The following is an 18801-nucleotide window of genomic DNA, read 5'->3' on the forward strand; positions in this document are numbered from 1 at the left end:
CTCCGTAGCCCTTTCCATCCTCGTGGAGTTGTACAATTTTGTCTCTGGTGTCTTTGGACAGCTCTTTGCTCTTAGCCATTCTGAATGTTTGGGTCTTACTGATTGTATGGAGTGGACAAGTGTCTTTATGCAGCTAACGACCTCACACAAGTGCATCTGATTCAGGATAATACAGTGGAGTGGAGGAGGACTTTTAAAGGCGGACTAACAGGTCTTTGAGGGTCAGAATTGTAGCTAAAAGACAGGTGTTCAAATACGTATTTTCAGCTGTATCACACGAATAAATTGTTAAAAAATCATAGATTGTGATTTCTGGATTTTTTTTTAAGGTTATCTCTCATACAGTGGACATGCACCTACCGTGAAAATTTCAGATTGCATTCTACTGCAGTTGTTTTATTGAGTTTACAACCCCCTGGTGCTGTATTGTATTGTTGTTGTTCATACGTTTGTTTGTAAATGTTGAACATTATAAATAAAGATTTATAAAAATAAAAAAAACAATAACAAAAAACACAGAACCAGCATGGAAGATTCAACTTGTATGAAGTCCAAACAATTCCTAATGTCAAGGAACTGGTACTGAAAATAAGTTTTACCTGTTTGGTAATGCTCACCTGTATATTATGTTTCCTAATGTGTGTCTAAAACAAATATACCAATCCATAACATAGACAACATGGGGGCAATGTTGCATGCATAAATCCTATTAGGAGCTGAGATAATTGAGGAGCTTCCCTGAATGGAAATAAAGTATGTTTGACAAGCCTACCTGAAGTTCAGTTAAAGTGACTGCTTTGTCTCCCAGCTGCAGAAATATGTTGTCCCCAGGAGACAGAGGACTTCGTCGGCGTGGAGGCGCAGAGTTGGGCGAAGCTGAGCAAATGAAGCTCAAGCTTGTGTCGCTCTTCGGTGCTGACAGTCTGCTGCGAATCAGCACTGAATAGCATTTGTGGAAGCGCACCCACAAATACATGTAACACAATGTTATAAACATCCTAAGAGCCTACTCAAAAAGTGCCATGGCTTAGTTAAGCGCCACGGCACGAAACTAAACACTTAAAAGGCAACAGCGCATTTTGCTACCGCTTCCACTTCATTTTCTTCTTCGTTTTTTTCATCTCGTATTTTAAAAGGTGGTTGGTGCGCATTACCGCCACCTCCGGTAAGGAGGGTGGATCGGGATTAAACCTCAATTTACTGGTTGTGTAATGGGGGCACAGCCCTTATCTCACACCTTCTGTATTGATTGATTGATTGAGACTGTTATTAGTAAATTGCACAGTACAGTACATATTCCGTACAATTGACCACTAAATGGTAACACCCGAATACGTTTTTCAACTTGTTTAAATCGGGGTCCACTTAAACTCTCCTATAGTGTGCCTTTATTCCCAAGCACGGTCCGTGTACCTTCCGTTCATTCTATTTCCAAATCTGAAACGCAAATCAAAAAATAAAATTAGGGCCGTGTTTCGATTTTGATTATATATGGCAGATTTTAAAACAAACAAAAAAGGGGGGGGGGGGGGAGGATTTTGTGCTGTTTTCCTTTAATGGATTTTAATTGTTCCAGATAAACACAAACATCGAAAAACATGTTCTTCCAAAATGCAAAAATGCGTGTTTATCTGTGTGATGACAAATTGAACCAGAAGCAGTATTGTAGCTTTGACCCTTGGTCCGTGTACCTTTCGTTCCTTTTATTTACTTTCTGCTCCGCTGCTCCCAGTCTGTGGAACGCTCTCCCTGACCACCTGAGGGCACCTCAGACTGTGGATGCTTTTAAAAAAGGCTTAAAAACCCCTCCATCCATCCATTTTCTACCGCTTATTCCCTTTGGGGTCGCGGGGGCGCTCTTTTTAAAAAAGCCTTTTTATAGATTTTTATAGATATGCATGCTGGTTCTAGCTGTTGGGCTGTTTCTGGTTTTATATTTTATGTGTTTTTATTATCTTTTATTATTATTATTATTATTACTATATATTTATTTTTTTTACACTGTGGCACACTTTGAGGTTGTTTGCTCAACGTAAAGTGCTTTTTACAAATAAAATCTATTATTATTATTATTATTATTATTATTATTATTATTATTATTATTATTATTTCGAATTCTTAAATGCAAATCAAAAAAACAAATTTCGGAACATTTTTCCTATTTTAATTTCTGAAACAAAAGTTGGACAACTTTTTAATGACACTTTTTTTTAAACAACAATACTACTCCTGCTAAACAAAGGTGTTACCGTTATGCTAAAAACATACTAAACGCAAAGGAAAAGCTAAAATACTGCTTCCGGTTCTATTTGTCATCACACAGATAAACACGCATTTTTTACAGTTTGGATGAACATTTTTTTCGATTTTTGTGTTTATCTGGAAAAATTTAAATCCATCAAAAGAAAACATGACAAAATCCAATTTTATGGCAATATTTTAATGAAAATCAACCATTTTGTGTTGGTTTTCAAATCTGCCATATATAATAAAAATCGAAAAACGGCCCTAATTTTATTTTTTGATTTGCGTTTCAGAATTAGAAATAGAATGAACGGAAAATTTAAACCTTCCCGTTCCAATGTTTCCTTAATTTCAATGTGTATGAGAAAATGGTCCGTGAATGTTTGTTTTTTTTAAATTTTCTGAAATGAAAAACAAAAAACGACTGTTTTTTTAATTTTGTTTTAAAATACAACAGATAAAATTGAAAAAGAAGGTGTTTTTTTTTTTTTTTTTTTTAAATAAACGTCAAATCCCCAGTAAAAACAGACCAAAACGGATGGTTTTTCATAGTCTGACACCGGAAGTCTTCATTTTCAAAGTCAAAGCGGGAATAATACAGTAGCCGTGTGTCTGGATATGTATTTGGAGCCACACACAACGAGGTCTGACGTCTGCATATACATATATCTATATGCACATATAATACGAAAGTGGAAGCAGAAAGTTATTCGATTGCACATCATAGCACAGAATTTCTTACAGGACCGTTTGCGGTTAGGTATTTTAAATCGCAACTTCCGGTTCCGGTGTCGGAATACGAAAACAAATCAACCTTTGTCTGCTTTTCCTTTTTAGGTTCTGTTAATATGTGCGTGTAGATATTTCTGCAGAAGTCATGGAACTTTGTGCCATGTCTAAAGTATTTTCTTCACATGTTAGCCAGTAGCCAGAGTAATTATCTCATTTTTTTAAACACAATCAGGATTCCTCCGAAGACGCGCCATTCATAACACCATAAGACTGTCATGGACATTATTGAATACAGGGATTTAATTACACGCACATCTGCTCTTCTTGAACTTTTATAAAACGCTTTACTTTCACACTGGATTTAATTTGTATTAAGTTTCGGGAGATAATTAGAGGACTTTATGATAATAATAATAGTTGGGTCTTACTAGTAAGTTTCCTAATCAAGGTGGGCATTCCTCAAGGATGTCTGTTATCACAGGAGATAATACTCAATTAGCAGATGAAACAACTCTTTTTTTTCCCTTTTTTTTTCTCAAAAAAGGAAGAACACTTTCCAACTATTATTGAAAATATTTAAGAATTATCTCATGTATACAGGACTTTGCTTAGACCTTAAAATGTGAATTGTTTCCTATCCATAAATGTGTGAATACAAATATTTGCAATGTCCCTTGAAGTCTGAGGTGAAATATTTAGGTATTAACCTACCAAAAAAACAAACAAATTAAGTCTCAGAAAAGAAACATAGAAAATAAAATTAAAGAATGCCAAACTAAACTAAATGTATGCAGGTAACAAAGAGATTTGTCAATATGTGGACGTATTTCCTTAACCAAAAATATGGATAAATATTGTTTGTGGTTTAAAAGTAAGTTTCTTTCACCTTGACTGGTAATGGAAGATATACATATAATGGCTGTATTTTTAAAATTGTGTCTTCATCAGATTTACTAAAAATGTCATTATTGTTTTGTGTGCCTGGATTGAAATGTACTGTAACACTTGATCTAACAAAATAGTGCATTTATGAAATGTGTAAGATTAGTTATGGAAGTAATATTTTTATTTTTAAGCAGAAATAAGATTTGTTTTGGCAATGCTTTGTGCAATTGTTTAAATTCAGAAAGTGGTGGATGGAAGGGAAATATGTTATTCATAATTAAGCAAGTTGCTTTGTGCATCCATAATATCTACAACCCAACAAATAGTCTTGTTGGGTTGTGCATCCTGAGTCTTTAAAAGGCGGAGATAATTACTACGGTACCGTGGGCCTGTGACGCTGGCTAGCATTTAAAGAAAATACTGTAGACATGGCACAAAGTTCCTAGACTTCTACAGAAATATTTGCACACATATCAACAGAAAATGAAATTGAAAAGCAAACCAAAATTGATGTGTTTTCATATTCCGAAACCGGAACCGGAAAATGGAATTTTGAAGAGAGGATCGCGGACTGGCCTGTAAGAAAATCTGTGCTATGATGTGTGATTGAATCATAGTACACTTTTTACCTCCACTTTCATATTATATGTGCAGTATACATATACAGTATCATATATGGAAACGTCAGACCTCGTTGTGCCATGTCTAAAATATTTTCTGTGTTGTGCTCCAAAGAGATTTTAGCTTTTACTTTAAAATAAAAACCCTTCCGGTGTCAGACTATGAAAAAACATTCGTTTTGGTCTGTTTTTCCATTTTGGTTTACTGTGGATATTAATTTTTCTTTTCAAAACCAAAAAAGAAAAATGCTTTGTTTTTCAATTTTCTTTTTTCTATTTTAAAACGAAATTCAAATAAAGTAGTTGTTTTTTGTTTTCCATATCTCTTTATGAAAAGAAAATTTAAATACCTAAAGATTTCGTCATATCCATTTTTCTTCTTCGTGGCTTAATTCACTCGATGGTCAACCAGCTTGAGCGTAAAATTAAAACAAGTGAGAGTGAATGTAGAGTTTGACCAGAAAATGCCAGATTGCAGTTCTGTTCCTGGGTGTTCCAGTCGTTCAAATAGAGAGATAGGAAAGAGCTTTCATAGAGTCCCGAAAGAAGTGGTTCATAATGGTAATAAAGTCAGGGACAAAATGAAAGTGAGTCGAAGGAAATGGCTCTTAAAAATATCACTTTCATCATCTTGTGGAATACAGTCGGACCGCTTGTGTCTGCAGCCATCACTTTGTAAAATGTTTGTTTGAACATTTGATTTGTTTGAGAAACTTTCTGTGATGCAATCAAGTTTATTATCTACTATGTTAGTAGTGTTTAATAACAGAACTAAACGTAAGAAAAGGACAAGAGATCACATTAGTTTTTTTTGTAGTTGCTATGCCTAAAAATAACTCGGACGAATTGGTTGTGCAAATAAACTAACGTTATGTTAAGTCCTACTAATAAATATTTTAAATGTTGGTCCTTTGCACCGTATTTTCATTATCCATTTTCATAACATAAACTAAAAGCTTAGTTGTTGTTGTGCAGGAAAGCCAAGTGCTTTACGGATGACCACATTATAGCGTCTTTGGTGATATTTGTTAGCATCAAGAAAATATCTTTAATAATTGTAATAAACTAGATGAATAAATATCTCGTAGGCTCAACAGCAAATACTGAATCTTGATATTGCTAGCAAACATTGCTGAACAACAGGGACATCCATAGCCAAAATATGAGAAAAAATATGAACTTCACACCATAAAAATAACTGCAGACATGAATTGCAAATGACAGACTAATATTTGTGGGAAGAAATAAACTGCAAAAATATATCCAAAGTACTATTATTCACTTAGCATGTTACAAAAAGAAAGATCCGTTAGTACGTAATGAGTGATACATGCAGAGGAGGCAGCCACCACAGTTGACATACTTCACACAAATGCCATAATTAGTTATTTTTTTGGTCGCTCTGTGTATTTTTTTATGTTTGTTGCGCCGTCGGGTGCGTTTTAGACAGACTGCTTAGGTCACTAAACACTGCATGAATGCAGCAGCAGAATGCATAAAATATTTCATGAAATAAAAGCATGTTTTATTGTGAGTTGATAAGCTGGAGAATGTTTAGAACTATATATACCCATATTATTTAGGTTTATTTTGTCAGAAAAACTAACGTCAAAAGGACAGCAATAACCCAGCCTCACACGTCCTTGGTAGCAAAAATGGCGCCTGTTGTTTAGTTGGCCATTCTCTCTTTATACACGACTCTATACACACCATGCTGCTATTATGAAAACACTTTCCAGCGCAAATGTCGTAATTCATTGATAGACACCTTATGTGACTTGTTACGTGCTATTGATATGAAAATAAACTCCCTAAACTATTCTTAAGCCCCCCCTAAATAAATAAAAAGTGCAGACAAATTCAATATAAAAATGCAGCAATATGATCTTAAATAAATAGTAATATAACCTGTCATTATTCACTATGATCAAAAATTGTGGTTTCCTAAGGTCCTCTACGCACAGCAAATCTATGCCGTACACAAAATCAAATCCAATCTGAACTCTAAACAAAATAAACACATCATTTGTTCTGTAGGATTTTGACAGGTGTCAACGGATAAAACAACGTTCAATTGTTCTAACGTCTGTCACTTTACTGAGCAAAACGGTTTGTTGTTGAGTTTGAGTTGAGTTGAGTTTGAGTTTATTTCGAACATGCATGCATACAACATGATGCATCACAATTTCCAGTTTCTGTATTCAACATGTTCGAAAAGGAGTAGGAAGAATCATTGTTGTTGGCCGTAAACGACACCAAACACATTAGTGAAAAAACGTCTATCTAGCAAAACTGGCCGTTTTCTGCCATACAAATAAGGCCAAAACCAACTCTTTTGTCTGTCATATCAACAGCAGCCGCTCTCTCTCACTTTCGGCACTCACTCACTGATGTGTTTGTAGCCACGCAACCCCACACAAACTGTAAGTGGGCTGAATCACTTACATTCCAAAATATTCTAAAGAAAATAACTACTGTCATTTGATTATGTAACTTATGAGGTCAGGTTTGGACAGGTGTACTGCTGGTGAGGCCGCAGTGTGCATGTTGATGTTGCTTACATGACTGGAAATCTGAAAAAGGTTATTTCCACCAGGACCTTCTCTGTTTTCTGGTCAACTCTGTAAGGAGCAGAAATGTGTTGAATTTCAAATTTTGCATTTTTGAAAACGCTACCGTGAATTCCTTAGGATCCGTGCATGTGTTTGTACAATACTGAAAGAAAAAAATGCTCGATTGGATGACCATGATTGTTGTTTACAGCTTAAAATAGAACTCACTGATTACAGAAAGTGCAAAAAAGGTGGGATGGAGATTCATTTTACTCAGCAGTTAAGGTTGTGGTTTCTCTCAGCTCACTCCTGTTACTCAGACAGTGCCCTTTGTCTGGAACCAGGGTTTGGTCTGGGACCAATATTTGCATGCTGAGGGCCACTTGAATGCAAACCTGCCCAGATTTTCAGTAGCTAGCATGCAAAACCGGTAGAGGACCAGTTGGTACAAACAGAGCCAACACAGGTGCACTGCGGTCCAAACAAAAAAAACCTAACCCCACCCCCTTTCTCCGGAACTGTCTACATTCCCAGAGAGTGCTGTGATTTTGATTGGATGCTGCACTTGCAGGTTGTCTAAGGTGGGAAACACTCCTGAAGTTTCAGGATTAAAAAATAAATAAATCAGGTCCTCAGAGTGAAGAAAAGTCTGAGACTATTTCAAACATGCCAAAATCTTTCTTGGTGAAGAAGAAACGAGGTACTTTGAGGGAATGGAGAGAGTCGCCGCCGACTGAGTGGGAAGAAACAAACACAGCTGGTAAGATTGTCATGTCTTCTAAAGTGTAGAATATCAATTGATACCGGGGGTAGTATCAGCATTGGATGGATACTTTGTACTCTTCTTATTTTTTTTGTTGTCGTTCAATGATATTGTACATGTATATAAAGTGGTATCTTGTTTATTTTTATTAATAATCCATTTCAAAAACCAAATTGCAGAGAAACTGACAAAATGTTTCCCATAACAAATAATGTAAACCCAATTACTCTAAACTCCCAAAACATTATGTATCAGAATTGGGTCTGTCAAAAAAATGTATAAAATATTTAATCGCGATTAATGAAACTTTGTCCATATTTAACTCGTAATTAGTCACAGATAGATATTCGTTTTTGATCGTTAATAAGTGAACTTGAGACATTTTAAAGGTTTTTTTTGCAATTTGTTTGTTTAAACAGCTTAACACAAAATGGACACCAACACTCTTTTGCAGACACATGTTTTAAGCATCCAGGAGAAGATAGAGGAGATGTGAATGCCCAGGAACTTAACCCTGTCCACACTCTCCACCATCTCCCCCAGTACACAGAGATAAGTGTGTTCAGTCGTCCTAGACCTCCTGTAGTCCACTATGACTTGATCTTGGTTCTGCTGGTGTTTAGGACAAGGTCGTGGCTCGAGTGCCACTGTGTTAGGTGCTGTACCTCCTCTCTGTAGTGGGTCTCATCATTATTGGATGTGAGACTCACTATAGTGGTGTTGTCTGCAAATTTCCCAACCATATTTTTGGAGTGGATGGCAGAACAATTGTGCGTGAAGAGGGTGAAGAGTGCAGGACAGTGCGTTCCTTATTGTCACTTTTTACGTTTCCGTCTGGGAAGTATTGAGGGTAATTCTTCTTAGGACAATTTGTAATGAATATTTACAGTCATAATAAATACAAAAGCACAAATGCTGAGTCAGCAATGCATGAGATTCTTTGTTTAAGCACATTTTAAGCACATGATACGTGGGCATATGGACTAGTTTGTCACACGCAATGTTTAGGTCTACATATACCAAGACTGCATGCCAAAATTTTGGCTAAGTTTTTGGCAAAAACTCGTCCATACAAAAAGTGGGGCCTACTGTACATAAAACGAGGTACAACTTTAAGACTATCAGTATCAATAGCCGCAATACTAGCCCTGGATGTACTTGGTATCGGACTATGGGACAGGATACTTTTCACTTCCGATATGATACCAATATTGGAGCATTGAGCATTAGCCAATAACAATATTGATTCGATCGGAATCACTAATCACATTTTTTTTTAAATATTATATTTTATAATCATATTTATTATCGATTTTATATTATTATCAGAAGTCTGATGATGATGATTTGATACTTGTTTATATTGACAAATGTGGTGTTTTCAATTAAGGACACTTCTGTACGGCTAGTTTGTGTGTTATAGTGTGCTTAGCTGTTGTGTAGCTGCTAGCTCTTAGTGGCCTATAGCCTCCCATGTTTCCTTTTTGCATATGACTTCACTAAAAGTGAGTACTAGGTGTGTCGCAATAAAACACTAACTACATTACCTATTTATGATCAACTACAGTATGTGGAATGAACTTATGCTATCTTTAAGTAGAAGTGGAGTAGTAATTGTTTTTTGGCCACACCTACTCTGGTGGTAACAATAATTCATTAATTTGAGCTCATGACGCAGTGAGTTAAATAATGCGGACATGTTTTTTAATAGATACTTTCTTATACTCTTCTAAAATAAACAACTGTAGTTATTTTACCCTTGTTTATATTGACATTTTGTATGTGCTGTTTTAGACTGCAATATTGTTCAATTAGGGACATTTTTTACATATGTCTAGCTTGTGTGCTTAGCTGTTTTGTTGCCTTGGAGCCTATACCCTATCGTGTTCAGCTTTTGTAAATAATTTCACTAAAATACGGGAAAAACTTACATTTGAGATTGTAAATACAAGCTAACGTTAGTTTTTTTGTACACAAAGTTATTTTATATAAAATATATTTGTTTCATCCCCATAGATAGTAGTGAGCAACTATCTTGGAGTTTGGATGCTCAACAAAGTGCCACTGTGGTTCAGCAACAATCAGTCTTTGTGATTCCGATGACAATGCCAAGACTTTTGGCTGCATCTGGAAGAATGGTTGCAGACCAAATGCACGGCTGGTCCACAAGAACGCTTCAAAACTCCTTCCCCCATCCCGCGGCTGCAGAACTCGCCAGCAAAGCAAAGGTGACTTGAAGTTCTCATGAAATTGCCTTTAAACTACTTATTAATAAGGAGTTTGCTTTCATCAAACCAGCCCGGCTCCGGTAACTTTGTGTGCACGGTGTGCCACAAGATGTTCCCCCTGCAACGCATACTGACTCGCCACATGAAGTGCCATAGTTTGGTGAAGAGACACCTTTGTCCTTTTTGTGGGAAAGGATTTAATGATACTTTCGACCTGAAGAGACATATGCGAACACACACAGGTGAGGACTGCAACACAAAGCTGTTTGCATACACAAAAATGCTGGGTCATTATTGATAACCCAATTTATGAGTTGCGAGTGTTGGGTTAAATTTTGGAGTCATTTTTATGAAGAGAAATCCATTTATTGGTATATAAGGGTATTATTTGAACTCAATTTCTGGGTTTTCAAAACTATGAACCATTTGTTAGGGTAAAAGGTATTTTTTTACGAAAAAGTTTTTTTTTTAAGGGAATTTTATTAAAGATTAATCTCATTAACATTATTTACAATCACACATCTTATGTACATGAAAATATTTCAGCATGCTGTATAGAACTATGACCATACACAGCAATTATTGTCAAATAAATGTCACTCGTATCTTGCTTTTGAGAATATTTTAATGGAATTAAATTCATTTTGATCAGTAGTTGGGAAGGAGTAGGACACACCAGCAGTAAAATGTATTATTTTTAACCAACTATTGGGTCAAGGAGTGCTAAATTGCGCAACCCAATAGTTGGGTTTGGAAAAACCCAACATTGTCGTGAGCATAACTTAGCTTTTGTGTTAAATACATTTAACGGTAATAGTTGGGTTATGAATCAATCAACATTGAGTTATCATAACTCAACTTTTTGGTTAAATAATTCAACGCAAAGGTTGGGTTGAAAAAATGTACCCAAAATGTTGAGTTAAAATAACTCAAATAAGGGGTTCGTCCTTTTCTGAACCAGCAGTTGGGTTAAAATTGGGTTATATTTTAACCCAATATGTTTTCTTGTTGACTTGAAAAAATTGACATACCCACACCTAATATACGTATAAAATACACCTATAATTTTTTTTCGTTGACCGTCATATATTACATTTTAAGTTAAAATCATGATTTAATATGTTAGTAATAACTAATTAACAAATGATTCAGAATTAATTATTAAAATCTTTAATATAGGAAAAAAGCCCAATAGCGGTATTTTCCTAAATTGTTGTTCCAAAAAAATTGATGTAGCTTGTTTTATGTTAATTGATTAAATAAACAAAATAAAAACAGTTAAATTGTTGTATTTTACACCCTTTTAAAGCACTATAATGGTTACATGGTTTTAAAATTAGCTTTAACAGCAAAAAATAAGCTTATGGAATTGAGCTAGTTTAACTGAAATACCACCATTTTGGGGCAGCGATATCCTGGGATAGTTTACAACCACTCCAAAATGTTTTACAGTATATGGCTTGTTTTATATCAACTGTTTGAGTAAATATCGTAAAATCAGTTGAATCTTAATATTTGACACCCTATTAAAGTTGTGACGTACAGCATGGTAAGGAGACAACACCACGAGGAGGATCAGGTTAACAGTTTTATTGCAACCTTTGATGAGTGTGTGGGAGGTGTATGCTACTCTAAGTGTTTGGTGCAAGACGATGTGTAGAATTAATAATGTAAATGTTACCAGGGTTTGTTGTAAGTGCGTGTTGGATGAATCCTTCGTCAGTCCAGAGGGGCGAGGCAAAGAGGTAGTCCGTGGGCAGGCAAGCGGTTGGGGGCTGTAGAGAAGCAACGAGGTTGATTCTAAATATTATTCAAAGGAATTGAGAAAGCTTGACTTCTCCCTGGCTGCAGGTATACGCCCCTACAAGTGTGAGCTTTGCGAAAAGGCCTTCACACAACGATGCTCACTGGAGTCCCACCTGAGGAAGATTCACGGCATCTATCAACAGTATGCCTATCGACAGAGGCGTTCCAAAATCTTTGTGTGTGAAGATTGTGGTTACACCGCAGTTTGTCCTGATGAGTACTTTCTCCATGTGAGACAATGCCACCCTGGCAGCCCCGCCCTCCGCAGATACTTTCGCCACAAAGCACAAAACAATTGCAATTTTGCATCTGATGATGGTAAGGCCAGCCCATATTTGATGTACCCAACTCCTGCATTTTACATGTAAGGTCTCTTTTGGTTTTGATGGTTACCATTAGTTGAGTTTTGCTAAATGTGTAAGTTTACCCCCTTAAAAAGACATGAACAGTGTATAATTTCTATAGTAGGTTTACGGTACTGTTTGATGGTTTTTATTGTAGCTCTATCAAAATTCACTTTGAACATGGCAATACACTTTAAAGTAAAAATAAAAAATAGCATGTGTCCAAAGTGTGAAAACAAAATCATACAGTAGTGGGGCGTATGAAAACTGAGGTACCACTGCATCCATCCATCCAGCCATCCATTTTCTACCGCTTGTCCCTTTGGGAGTCTCGGGGGGTGCTGGAGTCTATCTCAGCATATTAAAAAATATATGTACTGTATTCAATCAATCAATTAATCAAAGATTATTTATATAGCTCTTAATCACAAGTGTCTCAAAGGGCTGCACAAGCCATAACAACATTCTCAGATCCCACATCAGCGCAAGAAAAAACTAAACCCAATGGGATACAATGAGAAACCTTGGAGGGGACCGCAGACCGCCCCCCATCGCACCCCTAGGCAACCGGCACAATGGACGTCGAGTGCCCTTCTTTTCATTTTCTACCGCTTGTCCCTTTTGGGGTCACGGGGTCGCTGGAGCCTATCTCAGCTACAATCGGGCGGAAGGCGGGGTACACCCTGGACAAGTCACCACCTCATCACAGTGGACGTTGAGTGGATCTAGTTAACAGTGTGAGAGTCCAGTCCATAGTGGGGCCAGCAGGGGATCATCTTGAGTGGAGACAAGTCAGCACCGCAGAGACGTCACCAACTGATGCACAGATGAGTGGTCCACCCCGGGTCTCGACTTTGAACAGCTAGCGCATCATCTGTGGTCACCTAATAACCTCTCCACGCAGGAGAGGGGGGCAGAGCAGAAAAGAGACGGCAGATCAACTGGTCTAAAAAGGGGTCTATATAAAGGCTAGAGTATACAAATGAGTTTTAAGATGGGACTTAAATGCTTCTACTGAGGTAGCATCTCTAACTGTTACCGGGAGGGCATTCCAGAGTACTGGAGCCCGAATAGAAAACACTCTATAGCCCGCAGACTGTTTTTGGGCTCTGGGAATCACTAATGAGCTGTAGTTCTTAGAACGCAGATTTCTTGCCGGGACATATGGTACAATACAATCAGCAAGATAGGATGGAGCTAGACCAGGGGTCGGCAACCTTTACCACTCAAAGAGCCATTTTGGCAAGTTTCACAAATTAAAGAAAATAATGGGAGCCACAAAAAAAAATTTTAAATTTAAAATGAAAAACACCGCATAGAAAGCTTAAATGCTTTGTGCTATGTTAACCAGGGGTCTCAGACACACGCAGATTCATATATATACATCAAGCCCTAACTCTTCCGCTCAACCAACGCACTGAGGGGCGGGGGGGGTTGATGTGTGGGGGGATTTGGTGGTAGCGGGGCTGTATAATCTAGACCGGAAGAGTTAGGGCTGCATGGGATTCTGGGTATTGGTTGTGTTGTGTTTATGTTGTGTTACGGTGGGATGTTCTCCAGAAATGTGTTTTTCATTCTTTTTTGGTGTGGGTTCACAGTGTGGCGCATATTTGTAACGTAACAGTGTTAAAGTTGTTTGATACGGCTACCGTCAGTGTAAGCTGTGTGGCTGATGACTAAGTATGCTTTGCTGTCTCCTATGTGTGCAAGTAAAAGCTACATTCAACATGTGGCTGGGCTAGCATGTATTCAGCTGAGCCGCATCAGAGTGGTCAAAGAGCCGCATGCGGCTCCGGAGCCGCGGGTTGCCGACCCCTGAGCTAGACCGTTTACTATTTTATAAATAAGTAGTAAAATCTTAAGGTCGCATCTTCAGTGCACAGGAGGCCATACTTGCCAACCCTCCCGGATTTCCAGGAGACTCCCGAAATTCAGGGCCTCTCCCGAAAACCTCCCGGGACAAATTTTCTCTCGAAAATCTCCCGAAATTCAGGCCGAGCTGGAGGCCACGCCCCCTCCAGCTCCATGCGGACCTGACCTGTTTTCCCGTCCGCTTTCCCACAATATAAACAGCGTGCCTGCCCAATCACGTTATAACTGTAGAATGATCGAGGGCGAGTTCTTGGTTTCTTATGTGGGTTTATTGTTAGGCAGTTTCATTAACGTCCTCCCAGCGCGGTAACAACACACAACAACAGCAGTCACGTTTTCATCTACCGTAAAGCAGTTCGTCTGCCATAAACAGCAATGTTGTGACACTCTTAAACAGGACAATACTGCCATCTACTGTACATGCATATGCGACAATAACATTTACGGCTTTTAGAGAGTGCAGTGCACAACTGCGCACACAACAAGGAGACAAAGCAGAAGAACGAGGAACATACAGCCATGGCGACGCCGACGACGAATAAGATGAAGAAATACGCTTGTAAGTTCCAAGCCGCAGCTGCGATTGGACCTGGATAGCCTCCGGGAAGAAGTAGTGGACTACCAAGTGCTTGGCAGTGAATATCTTCCCCAGGAAGCAAAGATTGACCGGTTTTGGGCCATGCTAGGGAGAGACGGAAGATTCTAGATTCTAGTGCATTTGATGAAAGCACTTTTGTGCGTGCCACACAGCAATGCATCATCAGAGAGGGTGTTCAGCATGGTTAGAAAAATAGTGACAGAGAATAGAACAAGGATGGACAATTCAACCCTTAACTCAACAATGAGTAGCTGAGTGTTATGTGTATGTATATGTGTAAATAGATGAACACTGAAATTCAAGTATTTCTTTTATATATATATATATATATATATATATATAAAATAAAATAAATATATACAGTATACACTACCGCTCAAAAGTTTGGGGTCACCCAAACAATTTTGTGGAATAGCCTTCATTTCTAAGAACAAGAATAGACTGTCGAGTTTCAGATGAAAGTTCTCTTTTTCTGGCCATTTTGAGCGTTTAATTGACCCCACAAATGTGATGCTCCAGAAACTCAATCTGCTCAAAGGAAGGTCCGTTTTGTAGCTTCTGTAACGAGCTAAACTGTTTTCAGATGTGTGAACATGATTGCACAAAGGTTTTCTAATCATCAATTAGCCTTCTGAGCCAATGAGCAAACACATTGTACCATTAGAACACTGGAGTGATAGTTTCTGGAAATGGGCCTCTATACACCTATGTAGATATTGTACCAAAAAACAGATATTTGCAGCTAGAATAGTCATTTACCACATTAGCAATGTATAGAGTGTATTTCTTTAAAGTTAAGACTAGTTTAAAGTTATCTTCATTGAAAAGTACAGTGCTTTTCCTTCAAAAATAAGGACATTTCAATGTGACCCCAAACTTTTGAACGGTAGTGTATATAGCTAGAATTCACTGAAAGTCAAGTATTTCTTATATCTATATATATATATATATATATATATATATATATATAGATATATGAAATACTTGACTTGGGGAATTCTAGCTGTAAATATACTCCTCCCCTCTTAACCACGCCCACAACCACGCCCCCGCCCCCAACCAAGCCCCCCGCCCCACCCCTCGAAATTGGAGGTCTCAAGGTTGGCAAGTATGGGAAGCCAGTGCAGGTGAGCCAGTATAGGCAGAATATGATCAAACTTTCTTGTTCTCGTCAAAAGTCTACCAGCCGTTTTTTTGTACCAACTGTAATCTTTTAATGCTAGACATAGGGAGGCCCGAAAATAAAACGTTACAGTAATCGAGACGAGATGTAACGAACGCATTAATAATGATCTCAGCGTCGCTGGTGGACAAAATGGTACACGTTTTAGCGATATTACAGAGATGAAAGAAGGCTGTTTTAGAAACACTCTTAATGTGTGACTTAATGTGTATTACATGGTTGAAAACGGGGGTCTCAAAGTCAATTTACTTGGTGGCTGGTAGAGATAGTCAACTTGAGAATCATGTTTTAACCATGTGACTAAATGTGTTCTCTACTTCTACCAGCAGCTATAGTGACCCTAAGCCAGGGGTGGGCAATTTTTTTTTACCTGGGGCCGCATGAGCAACCCGAGCACTGCTGGAGGGCCACACCGACAATATTTCAATTAAATTTTGCTTAAATTATTTTTGATATTCCGTAAGATAAAAAATAATATTTTCATTTAACCTAACTTATCTTTATACAAAAACAGATGGCTTTTGATGGTTTTATTTTTAACACTTTCTTACACAACACTTCCGTATGTGTAATACAATGCAAAAATTTCAATTTCTGTCACTTTATCCTGCCGCCTCTTTGTTGTGAACGTAGCATGCCTGTAAGGTGATTGGCGAAGAAGGAGGAAGCGTTGCTGTTGCGGAAAAGAGGAGTGAGGATATATGTGCGTGTGGAAAGAACGAGATAAGTTGAGCTGTGTTAGTATAGGTTGCTTAATAAAAGTTTAAAAAGAGCGTCAGACTTGGTGTGCACTTCTTCTGGACGCTACAATTGATGTCAGAAGTGGGATGAAATGCCTCCCAGTTCGCCTTGCCATCAAACCTGGGAGTCTTCATTGAGGGCGGAATTCCCCCATGGCAAGCAGCGTGCGCTGCACCTGTAGACACTGCCTCTCTCCTTCCTTTCTCTCTCTCTCTCTCTCTCTCTCTCTCTCTCTCTGCGGCGAGCTCCTCACGTGGCACGTACCTCTCGATGATGTAGCAGGCTGAGCACACAAATAAGCAGCGTAGTATGCGCAAAGTTTTACTTCTGCCACCAATTGTAGCGTCCAGAAGAAGTGCACACCAAGTCTGACGCTCTTTTTAAACTTATATTGAGCAACTTATACTAACACAACTCAACTTATCTCGTTCCTTTCACACTCACGTTTATCCTCACTCCTCATTCACGCAACTCAAGAAGACAACATCAACTTCAGCAGGTCGTTACACTATATTCTTTAAACACAGCAACATGTGTACCACAAATTAAGCACACGGCTTTACCTTTACTTGGCAGTCCATGTCTTGTTGAAAACACGCCATTCGTCATCACCTTTTCTTTTTTTAGCGTCTCGGGGATAACCAGGCGGACCGGGCATCACTTGTCGCTGTGCGCCTTCACTAACAGGACATACGCCCATAAATAAAACTTTTTTCAAAATAAAAGCAGCACAGTCGTATTGCACGCACGACATATATGTTTTTTTAAATTTATTTTGTAATTTGTGATTGCCGCTGCGCGCACGAGCATACGTCCACACGGAAGTCATACAAATAACGCTTTTCAAAACAAAAGCAGCACCGTTGTATTGCACACTCGAAATAGATAGTTTTTTAAATTTATTTTGTAATTTATGATTGGCCTCACGCGGGCCGGACAGGGACGTACAAAGGGCCGGATGCGGCCCGCGGGCAGCAGAATGCCCAGGTCTGCCCTAAGCTATAGTAGGCCTTAGGTCATTATACAGTAGATGTAACATTTAATGTACAAATGTCATATTTTGACACTGTTGAGTTCCCCAAGAAATGGTAGCGTGTTGCTCAATTTAATTTTTATAATACCACCTTAACATTTGACAACCAAACAATTAAACAAGGCGACTCTGTAAAGAATCTGGGTATTATCTTCGACCCAACTCTCCAGTTTGAGTCACACATTAAGAGTGTTACTAAAACGGCCTTCTTTCATCTCCGAAATATCGCTAAAATGTGTTCCATTTTAAAGATTTTGTCCACAAGCGATGCTGAGATCATTATCCATGCGTTCGTTACATCTTGTCTCGATTACTGTAACGTTTTATTTTCGGGCCTCCCTATGTCTAGCATTAAAAGATTACAGTTGGTACAAAATGCGGCTGCTAGACTTTTGACAAAAACAAGAAAGTTTGATCATGTTACGCCTATACTGGCTCACTTGCACTGGCTTCCTGTGCACCTAAGATGCGACTTTAAGGTTCTACTACTTACGTATAAAATACTACATGGTCAAGCTCCTGCCTATCTTGCCGATTGTATTGTACCATATGTCCCGGCAAGAAATCTGCGTTCAAAGAACTCCGGCTTATTAGTGATTCCCAGAGCCCAAAAAAAGTCTGCGGGCTATAGGGCTCCAATACTATGGAATGCCCTACCGGTAAAAGTTAGAGATGCTACCTCAGTAGAAGCATTTAAGTCTCATCTTAAAACTCATTTGTATACTCTAGCCTTTAAATAGACTCCCTTTTTAGACCAGTTGATCTGCCGTTTCTTTTCTTTTCTTTTCTACTCTGCTCCCAACCCGGGTTGGACCGCTAGCCTGTCCATCGGATGGGGACATCTCTACGCTGCTGACCCATCTCCGCTCGGGATGGTTCCTGCTGGCCCCACTATGGACTGGACTTTCGCTGATGTGTTGGACTTTCACAATATTATGTCAGACCCACTCGACATCCATTGCTTTCGGTCTCCCCTAGAAGGGGGGGGGGGGGGGGGGGGGGTTACCCACATATGCGGTCCTCTCCAAGGTTTCTCATAGTCATTCACATTGACGTCCCACTGGGGAGAGTTTTCCTTGCCCGTATGTGGGCTCTGTACCGAGGATGTCGTTGTGACTTGTACAGCCCTTTGAGACACTTGTGATTTAGGGCTATATAAATAAACATTTATTGATTGATTGATTGAATTTGTTGTGCTGT

General features: G+C 38.5%; 2 protein-coding genes across 2 annotated transcripts in view; one reads left to right on the forward strand and one right to left on the reverse strand.

Annotated features, from left to right (window-relative positions):
* hlcs (holocarboxylase synthetase (biotin-(proprionyl-CoA-carboxylase (ATP-hydrolysing)) ligase)) overlaps positions 1 to 1148 on the reverse strand; it is a 44582-nt gene extending 43434 nt beyond the window's left edge. Inside the window, exon 1 of the mRNA XM_062048348.1 lies at positions 773 to 1148. Within this exon, the coding sequence (XP_061904332.1) occupies positions 773 to 997 (225 nt within the window). The 5' untranslated portion in view covers positions 998 to 1148. The remainder of the gene's footprint in view (positions 1 to 772) is intronic.
* An 8783-nt stretch (positions 1149 to 9931) lies between these two features.
* LOC133649949 (transcription factor Ovo-like 2) lies at positions 9932 to 12198 on the forward strand. Its single transcript, XM_062046666.1, has 3 exons — positions 9932 to 10024; positions 10095 to 10266; positions 11876 to 12198. Exons 1-3 carry the CDS (start codon positions 9932 to 9934, stop codon positions 12196 to 12198), a joined length of 588 nt encoding a protein of 195 aa, XP_061902650.1.
* The last annotated feature ends 6603 nt before the right edge of the window (positions 12199 to 18801 follow it).

This window comes from Entelurus aequoreus, linkage group LG05 (assembly GCF_033978785.1).
Source record: "Entelurus aequoreus isolate RoL-2023_Sb linkage group LG05, RoL_Eaeq_v1.1, whole genome shotgun sequence".
Lineage (NCBI taxonomy): Eukaryota > Metazoa > Chordata > Actinopteri > Syngnathiformes > Syngnathidae > Entelurus > Entelurus aequoreus.

Excerpts from the sequence above, each read along its gene's own strand:
- LOC133649949 (XM_062046666.1), top strand. The coding sequence starts at position 9,932 with ATGGTTGCAGACCAAATGCACGGCTGGTCCACAAGAACGCTTCAAAAC. Across the intron at positions 10,025-10,094 it reads AACTCGCCAGCAAAGCAAAG|CCCGGCTCCGGTAACTTTGT; the intron begins GTGACTTGAAGT and ends TCATCAAACCAG. Across the intron at positions 10,267-11,875 it reads ACATATGCGAACACACACAG|GTATACGCCCCTACAAGTGT; the intron begins GTGAGGACTGCA and ends CCCTGGCTGCAG.